Source organism: Marmota monax, unplaced genomic scaffold (genome assembly GCF_021218885.2).
Source record: "Marmota monax isolate L192 unplaced genomic scaffold, Marmota_monax_Labrador192_F-V1.1 WCK01_AAM20220418_F8-fsc00007, whole genome shotgun sequence".
Lineage (NCBI taxonomy): Eukaryota > Metazoa > Chordata > Mammalia > Rodentia > Sciuridae > Marmota > Marmota monax.
The window spans coordinates 15,372,424-15,388,296 of NW_026692781.1; the positions used below are offsets into that span (position 1 = coordinate 15,372,424).

The 15,873-nt window shown below is 39.0% G+C and overlaps 1 protein-coding gene across 1 annotated transcript in view; it reads right to left on the reverse strand.

Moving 5' to 3' along the window:
* Cerkl (ceramide kinase like) overlaps positions 1 to 15,649 on the reverse strand; it is a 112,161-nt gene extending 96,512 nt beyond the window's left edge. Inside the window, exon 1 of the mRNA XM_046447387.2 lies at positions 14,778 to 15,649. Coding sequence (XP_046303343.1) covers positions 14,778 to 15,015 — 238 coding nt within the window. The 5' untranslated portion in view covers positions 15,016 to 15,649. The remainder of the gene's footprint in view (positions 1 to 14,777) is intronic.
* Positions 15,650 to 15,873: the final 224 nt, after the last annotated feature.

Sequence of the window (15,873 nt, forward strand, 5' to 3'; positions counted from 1 at the left end):
CCTTGGTAGAAAATATTTCAACTAAGATGCTTCTTATTCTGCAGATTTGAGAGCTGATAGTGTCCATTATTCATTCCATTGTCCAGGCTGCAAAGCTCAGCATCACTGGTGTTTCATCCCTTTTGCTTCAGCCCCACATCCTCAAACTCTCTTGGACAATATCCCTTCCTCCTACTCTCACCTCTCTATTCCCCCTGTCGTGTACACATTGCCTTCTGATCTTCTGTATGTTGGTCATCGCATTGGCCTCTTCATTGTGAAACTCATGGATCATCTATCCTGCTACCACAGTTGCCTTTCTAAAACACAAACTCACCTAAAAAATAACAACAAAAATTTATATCCCTTAACACCTAGACTTTGTTATCCTTTATTTGACTCACAAGTTAAGAATTTCCTATCATGGTATTCGAGGTCCTGAATACTACTGACTAATCACAAAGCACCTGGCCCTCCACAAACATATTCCCTCCCCCTCACACTATGCTATTTTTCAAATAGACCAAAACATACTCAGTGAGATTATTTTTTCCAAGTGTTATTCCTAGAATAGTTTCTCACTCCTTTGTCTATGTTGCTGTCTACTACTCAGGAGCCAGGGTTCACAATCAAATTTTCCTTCAAACTCTTCTGTTGTTTGTCCTGAAATCCCTTTCTGCCCACTTAATACAATGATTTTTTTTTTCTTTCTTTCCTTCTGTTTGTAGTACTGGGGCCAAACTGTCTCATGCATGCCAGGAAAGAGCTCTACACTGACCCACATCCCCCTTTTCCCCCTTTAGCCAATTTCCCATGGTCTTTTGCAATGCCCTATAAGTTATAGCTCAATTGCACATAAAATAGATCACATAGTTATTCTTTGGCTGAATGTCCTTCTGGACATTACAAATATCTTGAGGGAGAAATTATGTCATATTGATTATGGCACCCTAGAATCTGCCAGACACCAAACATATAGCAGGTGCTCCCTAAATGTTAGCAGGAGTAAACTAAAAACAAATGATTTAATAAGAATAACACAATGCTATGCTGATAAAGCATTTCTTGCTTATTGGAATTTTTTTTAAGTTTGACAATATATTCTTTTGCAAAAACTTTCAGCATACATGCCCTAACACATGATGATAGAAAAGCAAAATAGCAAGATCCTTTTGAGGGAATTTGACAATTTTGATCAAAATTACATAGGCATTTATTTTTTGATTCCTCAGGTGACACCTTTCCAGGCCATGGGTTAATACAGCTGAAGTTTGGCCAATTGTGACCAAGATGAGTCTCCTAATGGGCAGGCTTTTCTGGAAAGCTCTCTCCACAGGTAAGCCAAGACTTTGTCAGATCTGCATCTTGGGCTGAGGCTCTCCCTTCCCCAGTCTGCTTCCTCTCTCTTGATAGGTATCAGGTTGCCAATGGTCTGAAAGGTACCCCTGACCAATTGGCTTCCCCCTTATTTTCTCTTTTATAGGCATTTGCTACCAATAAACATTTCATATTCCTTCAGAAAACTATGTGCCAGACAATTCTTTTGATAGGAATCTACCTTAAAAGCACACTGAAAAAAAATGAAAAGGACACATGAAGTTTTTCATTACACCACTATTTGCAATAGCAAAAATGACTGTAAACAACCCAACCCCTTCAGCAGAGAGCTGCTTCAGTAAACTAAAGTACACACTGGACTATTGTGCAGTTATAAAAGGAAATGGGAAATCTGTGTATAGTGCAAAAGAGTGATCATCTGGGTATATTTTTAATTAAGGAAAAAAACAAGGTAGAAAAGTCATGTACTCTGTCATGTATTTAAGGAGGTCAGTGGGGGTGGGTAATAAAAAGAATATATACATGTCTATATTTTAAAATTTTAAGAATAAACCAAATACTTGACAAAACAAATAAGCTTACCTATTACAAGAAGGAAGGAAAAGAGTAAAAAGGGCATGGATGAAAGTTATACTTTCTAGAATCTAAATAAATTCAACTTTGGAATAATAAAATCTTTTACACATAGTTATAAAATAAAACTGGATTTTAAGAAAAGCAATGTGTAAAACTCAAAAGCAAAGTGAAACAATTATACCTTCAGATAGGAATTATTCCAACTGTCTTCAGTAACTTGACTACACCTCTGAACAACAACAAAAATTGCAGAACTTAAATGGTTTTCAGTAATTACATTATTGTATAACACTGATATAACAATATGCTATTAGGTATATATGTTTGTTAGGCAGGATAAACAAATGAGTATTGTCATTAGGAGTTAGGATTTTAATAGAGGAAAGGACACACAGTAAGAAACACTTTAGTCTTGAACTAGAATTCGAAGTATCACCATAATCTCATGAGGTATTTTCTGTTTAAAAACAAAACAACTGGGTTCAATCCCTAGTACCTTTCACACGCCAACACATACACACATACACACACACACACACACCCCAACACAACTCTAACACTTTTCCTAGCTCTGTTCTCTGTAAAACCTGGTAACAAGACTCATACATGGAAGGTTTTAGCAATGAGCATATTTAGTACTCAAACTGTGTACTTAGTACTCAAACTTAGTACTCAAAACACTACCCAAAAAGTCTTCTATGATAGGGCAACTCCCTGTCTGAGGCTTGAAATATCCCATATGAGCCTGGAATATCTTACCACTCCAGAAAGCAAAGAGACGGCTGAGAGAAGGTCAAAATGAAACAGAAGTTGAAGAGGCTCCCTTTGAATCAAAAAATCTAAAGTTGGATACATCTGAGAACCAGTCAGAATAGTCATTGCTGTGAACTGAAATATAGTACATTTAAAATGTCTAACTCCCTGTGTTCATGATAATGATAATGGTAATGAACCTCCTTGGTCACTGTGGCTGCTGGAATCTTCTTTGAGGAGAGACTCCCTGTTCCACTGCAAGGAGTACAGTTAGCTGCTGCCAACTTGAGCTCCAGAGCCTCAGGCGACACCTTTCCAGGCCATGGGTTAATACAGCTAAAGTTTGGCCATTTCTGACCAAGATGAGTCTCCTAATGGGCAGGCTTTTCTGGAAAGCTCTCTCCACAGGTAAGCCAAGACTTTGTCAGATCTGCATCTTGGCCTGAGGCTCTCTCTTCCCCAGTCTGATAGGTATCAGGTTGCCAATGGTCTGAATGGTATCCCTGACCAATTGGCTTCCCCATCGTTTTCTCTTTTGTAGATATTTGCTGCCAATAAACATTTCATATTCCTTCAGAAAACTATGGGCCAGATAACCCCACTTGTTCAAAAAATAAATTGCAAGGAAAAAAAAGAAAGAGCAATCTGAATTAAAAGATTTAAAACACACAGCAAACAACTATAATATAAACCTTTTTTCAATGGTAACGTAAAAATAAGAAGTATCAGTGGAATCTGAATAGTAGCTGAATATTTAAAGATATAAAAGATTATATAAACTAGAAGAATGGCATTGTAGTTACATTTTTAAATCCTTATCTCCTAGAAATACATGATGAAATGTATACAGATGAAATTTTATGATGCTTTGTAATAGCTTCCAATGATTCCAGGGAAAGAAGAGATATGGATAGGGCATAAATGAAGCAAAGTAGCCATAAATTGAAAATTGTTTAAACTCCATAGTGTGCTACATAAATCCCCACCCCTCTTAGAGTTGTATGTGGGGAAAACATGATGGTTTCTATAATGAAATATTTGGTTTGGGGGCTGATGTTGTGGCTCAATGATAGAGTGCTCATCTCACAAGTGTGAACAGAGGGTTCAATTCTTAGCACCACATAAATATAGATAAGTAAAATAAAGGTATTGTGTCTATCTACAACTAAAAAATTATTTCAAAAAACATTTGTTTTTTTTTAATCTTGTTAAAAAATACCATCTATTGTTCCTTTTTTTGTTTGTTTGTTTACTCAGAAATTTTCAGAGACCAGAGAATTGGAATTATCTATTTTTGGCGGAACTGTCTCAGAGGCTGCAGGAAATCAGATGACTCTATTTTAAAGGTTTTTTAAAAATTTTGTTTTTGTTTTTTAATTTTAGTTTAGACCATGATGCTTCACTATTACTAACTGGGATGAAGGATAGGCTCCTGGAGGTAGTAGGAGAATTTCATCTTGAGGAAGCAGCATAACCTAATAGGTACTGGGCAGGCTCTCTGGTCAGACTACTAGAATTTGAATCCCAGCTATTCCATTACAAGTATAACCCTGGACAAGTTACTTAATACCCCAGGGCTCTAGGGATAAAAATCCTATCTGAACTAGAGTAGAATATACATAAAAATATATAAATATAAATACAAATAGAATATACATAAAATGCTTAACATAGGACCTAGCAGAAAAAACACCAATACATGTTCAGTATTTTCAGTCAGCACTGGGCACTGTTGTGTAGCAGCAGTGGTAGTTTCCATGATACTGTTTCTGATGAAAATCTTGGAATATACATAGGAATTCCCTGATGCCAGCTGGTACATTATTTTAGACTTTATCTTTAGGCTTACCATAAGTCCGTAGCACCATGCCAGTTATACCAAAAAAAAAAAGAAAAGAAAGGCTTACCAACTGTGCCTTTTTTCCTTGTTTTAGTTTTATATGTATATTACCTACTTGCCTGCTATCTCTGGATTCAGTCATTTATTACTCTAAGGATCTTAACTGCTGGTTGGTATGGCAAAAATTTGTATAGTAATTTCCCAATGCTCTGTTCCCTTCCTTCTTTCTTTTACTTCCTCCAGCCCATACTTATTTTGAAAAACACAAGAGCTACTGTGAGCTCCTTCCCTTTGCTTAACACAGGAGCACACACCTGCATGTACACACACATACAGATACATATATACATGCACGGAACTCACTTGCTTAGCAAGTACAGTCCCCATCACCAGCCCAGCTCCTCCAAAATGGGGGCAGAAATTCAGTCATATGGAAGGCCTTCGAGAGGTTTGTATGTATGAGTTTGATGATACATGTAGAGTTGTAGTTGTCACTGTCTGAAATGTAATCTAACAACCTAGTTAAGTAATACACTAACCTGGTTAAGAACAATAAAGTTCTGATGAATAGTCTGATACTGAGATGACACAACTGCAGTGAGGTGTACCTACCACATTCTTCGTGCGTTACACAAGAGTGGTCCACTTTCCCAAATTACAAAAGTGGCCAGAGTAGGCAACAGTATCTTCCTGCATACTCAGTTGCTCTGTTCTCCACATCCCATGCCCTGCCTCTTTGATCATGTTTATATTTCTGCAGTTCACTCCAGGACCTCCTGCTTTGGACAGTCCCATCTGGATCACCCTCTCTGGTTTAATGACCTTGGCCCAGCCTATCAGAGTCTCATTTGCTTGTCCCTTGGCTTCAGTGAAAGTGCTATTCCCTACTCCTAGTGGGATACTTCTGTACCAATTCCAGGCCCACAGGGCCCTGTGGGGTAGGAAGAGGGGAGAGACAAAAGGAAAACAAAAGTGGTAATACATTTTTAGAAGTACTATTCTATATATGGTGCCACATGGATGTGGCCCAGTTAGTAATAACATTAGTCTGCAACTTCTATGGAGTCAGAGTGTACCGGCTAAGATAGTAATTATTTCAAATGAACAATCCTTGAAAGAGATTGCATCTGCCATATTTCAGCTTAAAACAATAAATCTCAATGATTGTGAAAAATACAGTGATTTTTTGTACAGAAAACCAACTTTACTACTAATTCACAAATAATATTTTGTGTACATACAAAATATGTTGAAGGGCTCTATCTCTTTGATAGCTCTTGAACTCATTTGCTTGTCTATAAATAGTTTGCTCAAATTGTACAACTTCATCAGTTCTACACTGGGGTTAATTTTTTTGAAAATTATATCTTCTATTCTATATAGAAATAAAGATTAAAACTAAAACCTTAGAATAAAGGAAAATGAACTTGTTTTCTTTTTGCCATGATGAGGATTGAACCTAGGGCCTCCTGCATGCTGGTCGAGTGCACTACCATTAAGTTACAACCTCAGTCCAGAAATAAACACTTTCAGTTTTTCATGTATTAGAGCTGTGTTGTTTAAAGCAGTTTCCACTAGCTGCATGTAGCTATTAGATTTAATTAAATTAAATATTGTTTAAAAATACAGTTCATCAGTCACACTAGCCATATATTTGCTGCTCAACTAGCCACGAGTGGCTGGTGGCACCTATACTGACCAATTCAGACGCAAGCACTGCTATAATTATAGGAAGCCTAACCAGCAGGCCTGCTTGAGAAAAGTCACTCTACGTTTGCTTTTCTGTGAAAAATTTACCTAAATAAAAAGTAAAACCTTTGAGCATAGACCTTTCTAACATTTTAAAACTATTAATAATTTTAAAACTTTGTAAGCATACAGTGTATGCAGTTATTAGGTAAACTTGAATCTTCACATCATCTTTTAAAAATTCCTTCAAATTTGACAGCTTTGGAATACACTAATAATTTTTAAGTAGGTACTTTCTTATTAATGTGTGGACTGATGAATCAAAGCATCAAGTCTTACTGAATAATTAGTTCTTCAATAATTCACATGAGTAATAGGTCATTTGGGGGGTTAACCCCTGCTTCCATTATTTCTGACCACAGGGTCTACCGACAGATGTCTCACTTTGGATGTACACAACAGAACACCGGGTATCTGTTTCACGTACATCTGTTCCCAAACAGCTTAGGCAGATTAATACTTAGAATATACCCTGCTCTGCTAAGTCCCACATAATCACTAACTCTTGTTGTTCTCAAATTGATTTTTTTCTCATTTTCACATTTTTCCACATTACCTTTCATGTTGCAATTTTTCAGAAAGTAAATATGTTTGTATAAACCCAAAGCTCAAGAAACTAATTTTGACTCATAGCAGTAAGAAATCAAGACCATATTTTGAAGCCTAGATTTCTCAGATTTTCTGGTCACTCCTCCAATTCAGCTGAACTCAAAGTTGTGGTGGTAATAATTATTTTAAAATTACATCATGAAGTTGTGCACCTTGTTAAAAAATAGAGTTGTAAACTATAATAGTGATTTGAAACTCTCATTTAAAAATGAAATATTTGAAACAATATTCTAATATTAAACAAAAAATTTGCTCAGAAATTATAAGATTACAGGAAAATTAAATGGAACGCAAAAACAGATGACCTAGTCCTTTTTGTTGTTCATGAAAAAAAAAAAATCTGCTTACAACTTGCCTTGACCAGCTCTTTGCTTCCAGAAAGTGGTTTCTTTGCTCCAAAGACCAGACCTGTTAAGAAGCCATTGCCCACTTCTCATCAGAAGGCCCTGAAGCTGAGGCAGAGAAGTAAAGGGCCCATATTTCCCATGGGGTTCTTCTAATTAGAAACTCATTAGGGCTGAGAAGTTCCTGCTGTAAAATACAACACCCCTGCACACACACCAGACGGTTGACCCCATTGACCATTCAAACCTTGCTCAGATTACTCTTATTTGACAACATGCCCAGTTTTTTTTCTTTAAAATGCAACTTAACAGGTGGTCAAAATTGATAATGTTTAGACACAATATAATACAAATCCCTCATTTTTTCTGGTGAATAAATTCAGAGGGTCATTTGCCTGAGTCAGTTACACACCTTGCTATTTGCAGAGACATGATCTCAGGGCCTTTGCCAACTCCTGAAATCTGTCCTACACCACAGATGGGAGCAGACTACAGACAGCTGGGGGAGAGAGGCTATAAAACACCCAGAAGCACTTTTTCATACTTCAAGGTGCTGTCTTTTATGAAATTATGATGTTAATTTAGTGAGTCATAATCAGCATGTTTATAATGAAAACAGAGCATTAGAGTGACTCACGTAGCAATGGTGAGAATTGTTTTGTGAAACTTTTGTTTTGGAAAATCACATGCTGGCACAGAAATATATACAGTACTTTTTAGTCCCTACAGAGCTCTCACTTCAGAGGACTGTGTGGAGACACATGTTACCATCGTGAGATAACATTGTAGACATTTGACATGTGTCACAGAGATCCCTAAGTGGATCATTCTTAAATGTACTAAAATATAAGCTTAACATCTAATCCCACCCATTCCTTCCTCTCTCCATCAATAGCTTTGGCTTTATGGGACCTAGGTAAAATCATTCAGTCACATAAGACAGTAAACACATGCAGCTTTGAGGATGCTATATTCTGCTTCAATCTTACATTTCAAATAAAAGCTTACTACCTAATAAGGACATATTTCAGAAGATTGTCCTTGGTTGAGATTGAGAACAATGCAATAGACAACCACTGGTGGTTTTTAAAATATTGAACTCTGAAAACATTGGATCCAGTAACAGCACAGGCTAACAGTTACATCATGAAATATACAAATTAATTTGTGGCATCTGCCCATGTCCCCTGTCCAAACGTTCTTCTTGTTTTTTGGTACCTTATATCCAATCTTGGCACAACATGGGGAGCTTTGCACCCTGGGCCCTGTACTTGACCTGCTTTGCCTTAGAATCCCATGACCCAGGTTGATTTGATCTTTCATGTTTGGCCTCAAAAACATCACCAGATGCTTCTTTCATCTCTTCAGAACTTTTCTCCCTCCTAGGTCACAGACAGCTTGACAACTACCTTATATTACTGCGAATAAAATCATGTAAGATCCACAAGCAAAATGGCCATAATTGTGAATTCTAATAGATCATCAGGCACAATTGCAGACAATTAAATAAAAGAATTTGGTAGACAATTTCTATTATAGTGGTGGCATTCTTGTATATTTCCTGCTCCTTGCTTTCTACCCCGTAGCTGAGCAAAATGGAACATTCCTGCTCTGTCCCTCACAGTAGAGAATGGACCAACATTAACTCCTACAATAGAAATACAAGAATAATACAAATTTGAAAGACCCTCAAGGAGCTTATCATCTAATTGAAAATACAACAAAGTTTTATTCAGTGTCTGTGTATGAGATCCAGTTATGCCTAAAGAGAAAAAGAAATATATAATAAACCTTTACTTATTGGTTTTAATGAATTTAAACTTGTAAGCATCAAAAAAGCAGCACAAAGGAAGCCAATTCCCTGTAGCTATAAAAGCTAAGAAAAGACAGTATATGGAGAACTATTTTTGTAATCCTTTCTATTACGGGGTGGTACAATGAGAAAAGTACTAGAGAATAAAGATGCAGAGATAGGCAGGTGCCAAGCATTAAGATCACATGCAAAATATCTCTCATCCCACTCCCTCCCTCAACAGAGATCATATCTCCACTAGGAGAAGAGGAAATCCACTGCTATCAAGGGACCTCTGCCTTCATGTGCTATATACTAGAGATCCATGTTTTGTTCCTATGCTTAGTAAAAATTGGGAGGAGGGAAAGGATATTGCTCCCATAGGTGATGAGGGGTCAGTATTAAGTAGGAGTGTAGTAATCAAGTCACAAAGCAATTAGCAAAACTAAAGTTCAGGAGACCAGTAAGTCAATCACAAATTCATTCATTCAACAAATATTGCTTATGTGCCAAGCACTCTTCAAGGTACCAACAATAAACATAACAGATGTTCTGAATATATATATATATATATATATTTTTTTTTTTCCAGCCAGACTGTCTCCACACTTTTTCACCTGTTTTGTGTCCTGGCAAGCCACTCTATATAGTCATCAAGTGTTCCCCTGTGCGCTGCCTTCTAGTTGGCTTATGGACTGTGGTATGGGATAGAAGAGAAGAAGCTTGGGAATTTAGTTCCTATCTCCCTTCCTGCAGGATTGACTCAGGAAATTTGTCAACCTGAGGCAAAAGCCAAAAGGAGCTATCTGGTAACTTCTTCCACATGGTCTCTGAATCCAGGCTCAAGCACCTTCTCCCTCAGTTTACAATTTTGTGCCTACAAATGGTATTACTTGCCCATTTATCACTAATCCCAAGAGTATTTCAAGATTCTTACATTCTTCCTACACCTTTAAAAATACAGTCATTCCCCTTTACCCATGGGGAATATGTTCCAAGATCCCCAGCAAATACCTAAAACTGCAGATAATCCTGAACCCTATGTACAAGCACTGCAATACTACTATTCAATACTACTAGTCAATACTACTAATAACCAAGACAGCTACTGAATGACTGCTGGCTAAACAGCATGCACAGCAGGAATATGCTGCACAGAGGGATGATCCATGTCCCAGGGAAGATGGAGCTGGTGTCACGTGATTTATCACACTCCTCAAAACAGCACACAATTTAAAACTTATGAATCTTTTATGGAATTCTCCATTTAGTATTTTTGTGAGTAACTGAAGCCATGAAAAAAAACTCAGATAAGGGAAGAATAAATACTGAACTACCTTTTAAAAACTCTTCAAGTCACCCTAATATGAAATGCCATTTGTTTCTTATTAGGATAGTCAATAATAGACAAAAAATCCTGTCCTCTTGAAGTGGGTGGTCATGGGGAGGACAGACAACAGAAATCATATCATATATGAGGGTATAAATGTCATCAAAATAATGTAAGGCAGTAAAAGGAACCAGGAACATATAAGCACAAGCTCAAGGGAGGTAAAGGAAGAGGTCAAGTGAGATCATAAGGCCTGAGCTAAGGTTATGATTGACTGGACAGAAAAGGAAGGTATATGTGAGAAACACTTAGCAAACAGAAGAAGCAGGATTGGTGATTGATTGAAGTAGTAAGTGAGGGACATCCAAGCTGGTGTTACCTTTGAAATCCTCATTTAGATTCTAGGTGGCTGCCTAATCAGTCCTTTACATATTAAGCCAAAGTATTTATTACTTCTATATGGAATCCCATGATTCCAATGTAAGGTATAAGAAATTCTAGTTCTCCATCTAAACATTCCACCACAACTTACATACACCTGAGAAACAAAGTTAAATATACTGGCGATTACTGACTTCCATATTCTTGATACAGAACAAGACCAAGAGCAAGAAAAGTTGTTTTTCTTATGGATATACAAAATTTATAGTGTTTCTGATGATAATTAATGGTAGTTGAGAATTTTGGGCAACACAAATCAGAAAGTACACAATTAACCAGATCGGACCAAATTCATTGGTAATGCCACATTTGACAAGCAGACAGAAAGAAATCCCATCTGAAACCAATAAGTGAGGTGCTCCTGGTGTCACAGATCTGAGAGAGCCGAGTCAAAGTTAAATGAAGTAAAAATCCAAATAGGTGGAACCTGAAATTTCCCATTTTATTGAAGGAGACCAGGTCTCAGATGGTAGAGGAATAGGTAAGAGGCAGTGAGAATAAACCATTTTTTTTCAAAGCAAGTGAGAAGGGGCAGAGCATCAGCTAGAGGAATTTAGAAGATCAAGGTAGGGAACATCAAAATGGGAGGTAAAAGAGCTAGAGGAGAAAAAAGGCTGCAGACCTAAGAAGGAGGGCACAAGACAGGAGACAACTGCCTAGAAAAGGTGGGAGAGATGGGATGGACTGGCTTTGAAGAGAGATGACAATCACCCATGCCTACTAGGTTGACTAGTGGTATTGCTGCACAGAGGGCTGATCCATGTCCCAGGGAAGATGGAGCCAGGTGGCAAACTGGATTGAAGGTGAAAGTCACCAAAAGGGAAGAGATCTAGAAGGTCAGAGAGCAATGGCCATCAGCAATGGCAGGAATTGGGATAAAGACTCAGATAAAAGTTTTTGATAAACATAGAAGAAAAACTAGGAGAAAACTTCACACTTCGAACTAAATAAAACTCAAACTTCTTACCTGTGTCTTCAGGCGTCTATTTGCCCGTGAAATATTCTCTTACTCCTATACTTTGACAGGCTCTATCAGTCACTATTCCCAGAAGACAGCCATTTATTTTCTTCCTTTATTACTTCAACCTAAAATTTTTCTCCCACACCCTTTACATATTTTTACTACATTGAAAAGTGTTCCCCAAAACTCCAATGCAGTTGGACCTCAGGATATGACCATATTGGGAAAGAAAGTCTTTGCCATGTAGTCAAGGATTTTAAGATGAGATCACTGTGGGTTTAGGGTAATCTTAAATTCAATAATTTCTGCCTTTACAAATAGGGCATGCAGAGAAGGAGGGGAAGGCCTTGTGAAGACACAGCCAACAGTTCTGCTGCCACAAGCTGAGGAATACCAGAAGCCACCAGAACTGAAGGAGGCAAAGGAGGACCCACTCAAGCTTTCAGAAGGAGGGTGGACATGGAAACCAGGCCTCACACACGCCAAACAAGCACTTAACCCAAGCTGCACCCAGCTCCCTAATGACATCTTAAATGACTTGTAGCCTCCAAAACTATGAAAAAAAATACAGTCCTGCATTTTAAGCCACCAAATTTGTACTGATTTGTTACTACAACCCTAGGAAAATAATACAAAATCACAACCCTTCATGAAACAGTTTTCAGCTATTTTTTTGAGGGGGAGAGTAGTGACTTAAACAGCAAATTGTTTCTGCACGATCAGAGTCCTGTCAAAAACATATTCCTCCCCTCTAAACACATTGAAATACTTAGAGGCAGGGCCCACAACTTACGGATCTTTATATCACTTAACAAAAAAAGTTATTAGTTTCCTAATGTTTGGTGACACAGGGTTTTATTGGAGTCACATGTCTTTCCTGAAAAGTACAATTTCCTGAAGGAAAATATACCAGATCATTTTTCATCTTCACAGCATCTAGCAAAGCACCTTAGCATAAGTACCAAATATACATTAATAGAGTAACTGCTGATTAGGTTAACATATTCATTGACTAGAACTAATATACTAAAAACATTGCTTCCATTAAAAAATAATACCAAAGATGAGTGCTAATGCTTCTGAACCTCCCACCTTGACTTATGCTCTCCACACAAGCCTCACTTCTGTGAGGAAGGGTAACAGTCATTATTCCAAGTTACCCTTGAACCCAATAAAGAGCACATAAATCACTATAGTTATCCTCATTTACTCTGCCAGCAAGACCATCAATTAGTCACAATTTTGGCCGTGATAGCCCTCATAAAACACTTCAGTGTCTTTGCTCACATTGCTCAAGATAGGAAATCAGGAAAAGATTGCATGGTATCTTATCTCAGTGAAAACAACTAAGACACTATGAGGTTTAAAACTGGGTGGACTTAAAATATTTCATATGTTTGATCTAATAATGCCCAGAGACCTTTCTACATCTTCATCCTATCCTTTCCTGGGACAGCAAGTCACCCATCAACCATCAATGCACATGGTCTCCTGCACCTTATCCTATCATTCCATGTCCTCCCAAGTACCATAACTTTGATATGTTTTCTCTTCCATTTTATGACCAAATTCACCAGTTCCAATCAAATTCATTCATTAGTTTTCATTGTTCAGTTTAAATTAATTCAACTTCTGTGGCTCCAAATTTAGAGGCCCAAAGTGGTTTAAAAGCCAGGCATTAATTACAAAGAAAAAGTAGTACACTCATATAAAGGAAAGAAAACCAAAAGGTTTTCAGGTGAAACTAAAGAATCAGTATTGGAACCTTTAGAGTTATGAAACTGTCAAGTTGTCTTTTTAAACTCCATTACCAGGAGAACTAATTAAACCTATTTTTCCTCAGTCACCACTCAATATAAAATGACATTTCTTTTTTCATGTCATTATTTGCTTTTCCATGTACCAGCACTGAAACATTGATTTGTATGGTTTCTCATCACACAATGTCTAATTCTAATTCTATAGTATTTCAGCTTTACTGTAGGTTAAATTGGCTCTTAGGGTTCTGATTATAAACTTCTATATCACATAACTTAAGCTAACTTAAAGACTCACAGAATAATTCCATAGTCATCCAGCTGGCTTTTAACTTCAAAGGTTGGAGAAAATAAATCACTTTGGTTTTCAAAACACCTGAAAACATTTTAATCAAAGTCAAAGATAGATTTAGTTCAGTAAGGGGCATGACAGACAGCACATACAGAATTCCCACCCACAACCCATGCTGGGTTCCAACTAGAGGGTTTCATTTTGTTAGACTTTTGAACAAGAAACTTTAGAACAGTGACTGCTGCTTTCTATAACATAAACAGCCCATGATGTCTAGTTTACCAATAGGGAAAGGCAATTTTTAAAAATTTTTGTAGTGTTGTACTTAACTTAAACAGGCTTATGTGTCGAATTCCAACGTTTTCTACTGAGTCATCTCTGGGTTAAGACTTGAAATATTTCTATTGTAAACTGCAGTATTATAGCACTAAAATTTTAAATGAGTAAGGGCAAATCCAAGGAAACCAGATTTTGAGTTAACACCCAAAATCGAGTTTCTAGACAGCCTGAACAAGCTCCACAGTGGCAACGAATGTGAGGGTGGGCAAATCCCGGAACCCCAAAATATTGGGGTTATGAGACATTAAAATGAGAGTTGGACTCAGAACCCATGTATTAGACACTTTGTGAACGGTTTATACTATTAGTGTACCTTCAGAAGTTGGACTGAAGCGTCAATTTGGTGGGGTGGAGTAGATGGCGTCCTCCCCCCTTGTAAATCACCTCCCCCCACCACTTGTAAATCACTTCCCCTTGCGGGTTCAAGTTTCTCTGCGCTCTGCAGGAACTGAGCATGACGTCTGTCGGGAAGTGGCCTGGGAAGGGAAAGCCTGGCTGGTGGAGACAGGGGAGTTGCACACATTTCCCCAGTTGGGAGGGAGGAAGCGCTGTGGAGGACACTGTAGCCTACCGGGGCACAGCAGGAGGAAGGAGGCAAGAGGAGTGAAGAGGAGGCGGGGCAGAAGCACCCGAGACTACGCCGCCTGGGAGACTGTGGCACCGGGACTGGCACTCACCCGCCGGGCGCTCGGGCTGAATGGGCCACCACTTCAGGGCCCGTTGGCTCAGTACCACGTCGCAGCTGCCCCTCCCGATCTCGAAGATGCCCCGGAGCAAAACCGGATCGGCGGTCTCTTGGAACTTCTGTGGGGGCTGCGACTGCGCTGAGGGCAAGGTTGACACCTCCGGGGGCGCCTCTTCCTCCCGGCCGCCCTCCTGGGCGCTCACCCGGCTCTGACGTCTCCTCCGTGGCATGGAGGAGCCGAGGCTGGGCCCGAGTTTGGGGTCCAGGGAGGCCTTTGGAGTAAGAGGAGGAGGCCACAGCAGCCACTGCTCTTGCTGTGTCCGGGCGCTGCCACAGCAACAGCGCGTCCCGCTGAGACCCAGGAGTGAGGCGTGGCGCGGGAGGAACCGCCCTGGACCTAGTCTGCACCTTGTCCTGCCAAGCTTCTCCACCACTCACCACAAGACTATCCACTCCGGGAGGAGAAATAAGTGACTGCCTCCATTTGGGCCTCGGGTGTTCGAAAGAGTTAGGCGCGTTGCATTACCTGGAGTCCTATGAACCAATGCTCGTCGAACTTTGAATTGCATATTGCATGGGCATCTTCTTAAAATGCAGATTCTTACTGAATAGGTCTGGAAGGGGGCCCCAAATACTAAATTTCTAGGCGAGCACTCTACCACTGAGCCACAACCCCAACCCCAGCAAATACTAAATTTCTAAGAAGCTACTAGACGAAGTTGAAGGCTGCTGGCCATAGAGCACATTTTGAGTTGCAAGTGTGGAAGGTTCTGTCCACCTCCTTTCCAGTGAGCTTCCTGAAGAGCAGAGGTGCTACGTGATGGCTCCTTTTGCATGCCTAGGAGAGATAATCTGTAGACAGTTAGGACAGAGTGGGAACTCACCTCCTGAAACTTCTGCTTTGCATACACAAATTTGCTTCTGACAAATTTAGTTTTAAAGGAAGGTGTCCCCATGCTGTTAGCATATAGGGTCCTACCTTTCCCAAGATATTACCTTCTCTGCTCTCTTGCCTTTGTTTGGATCTGGCAGTATTGTAGAGATGACAAGCAGCAGCATTTGTTCTTCAAAAGGCTACTGCTGTTCAG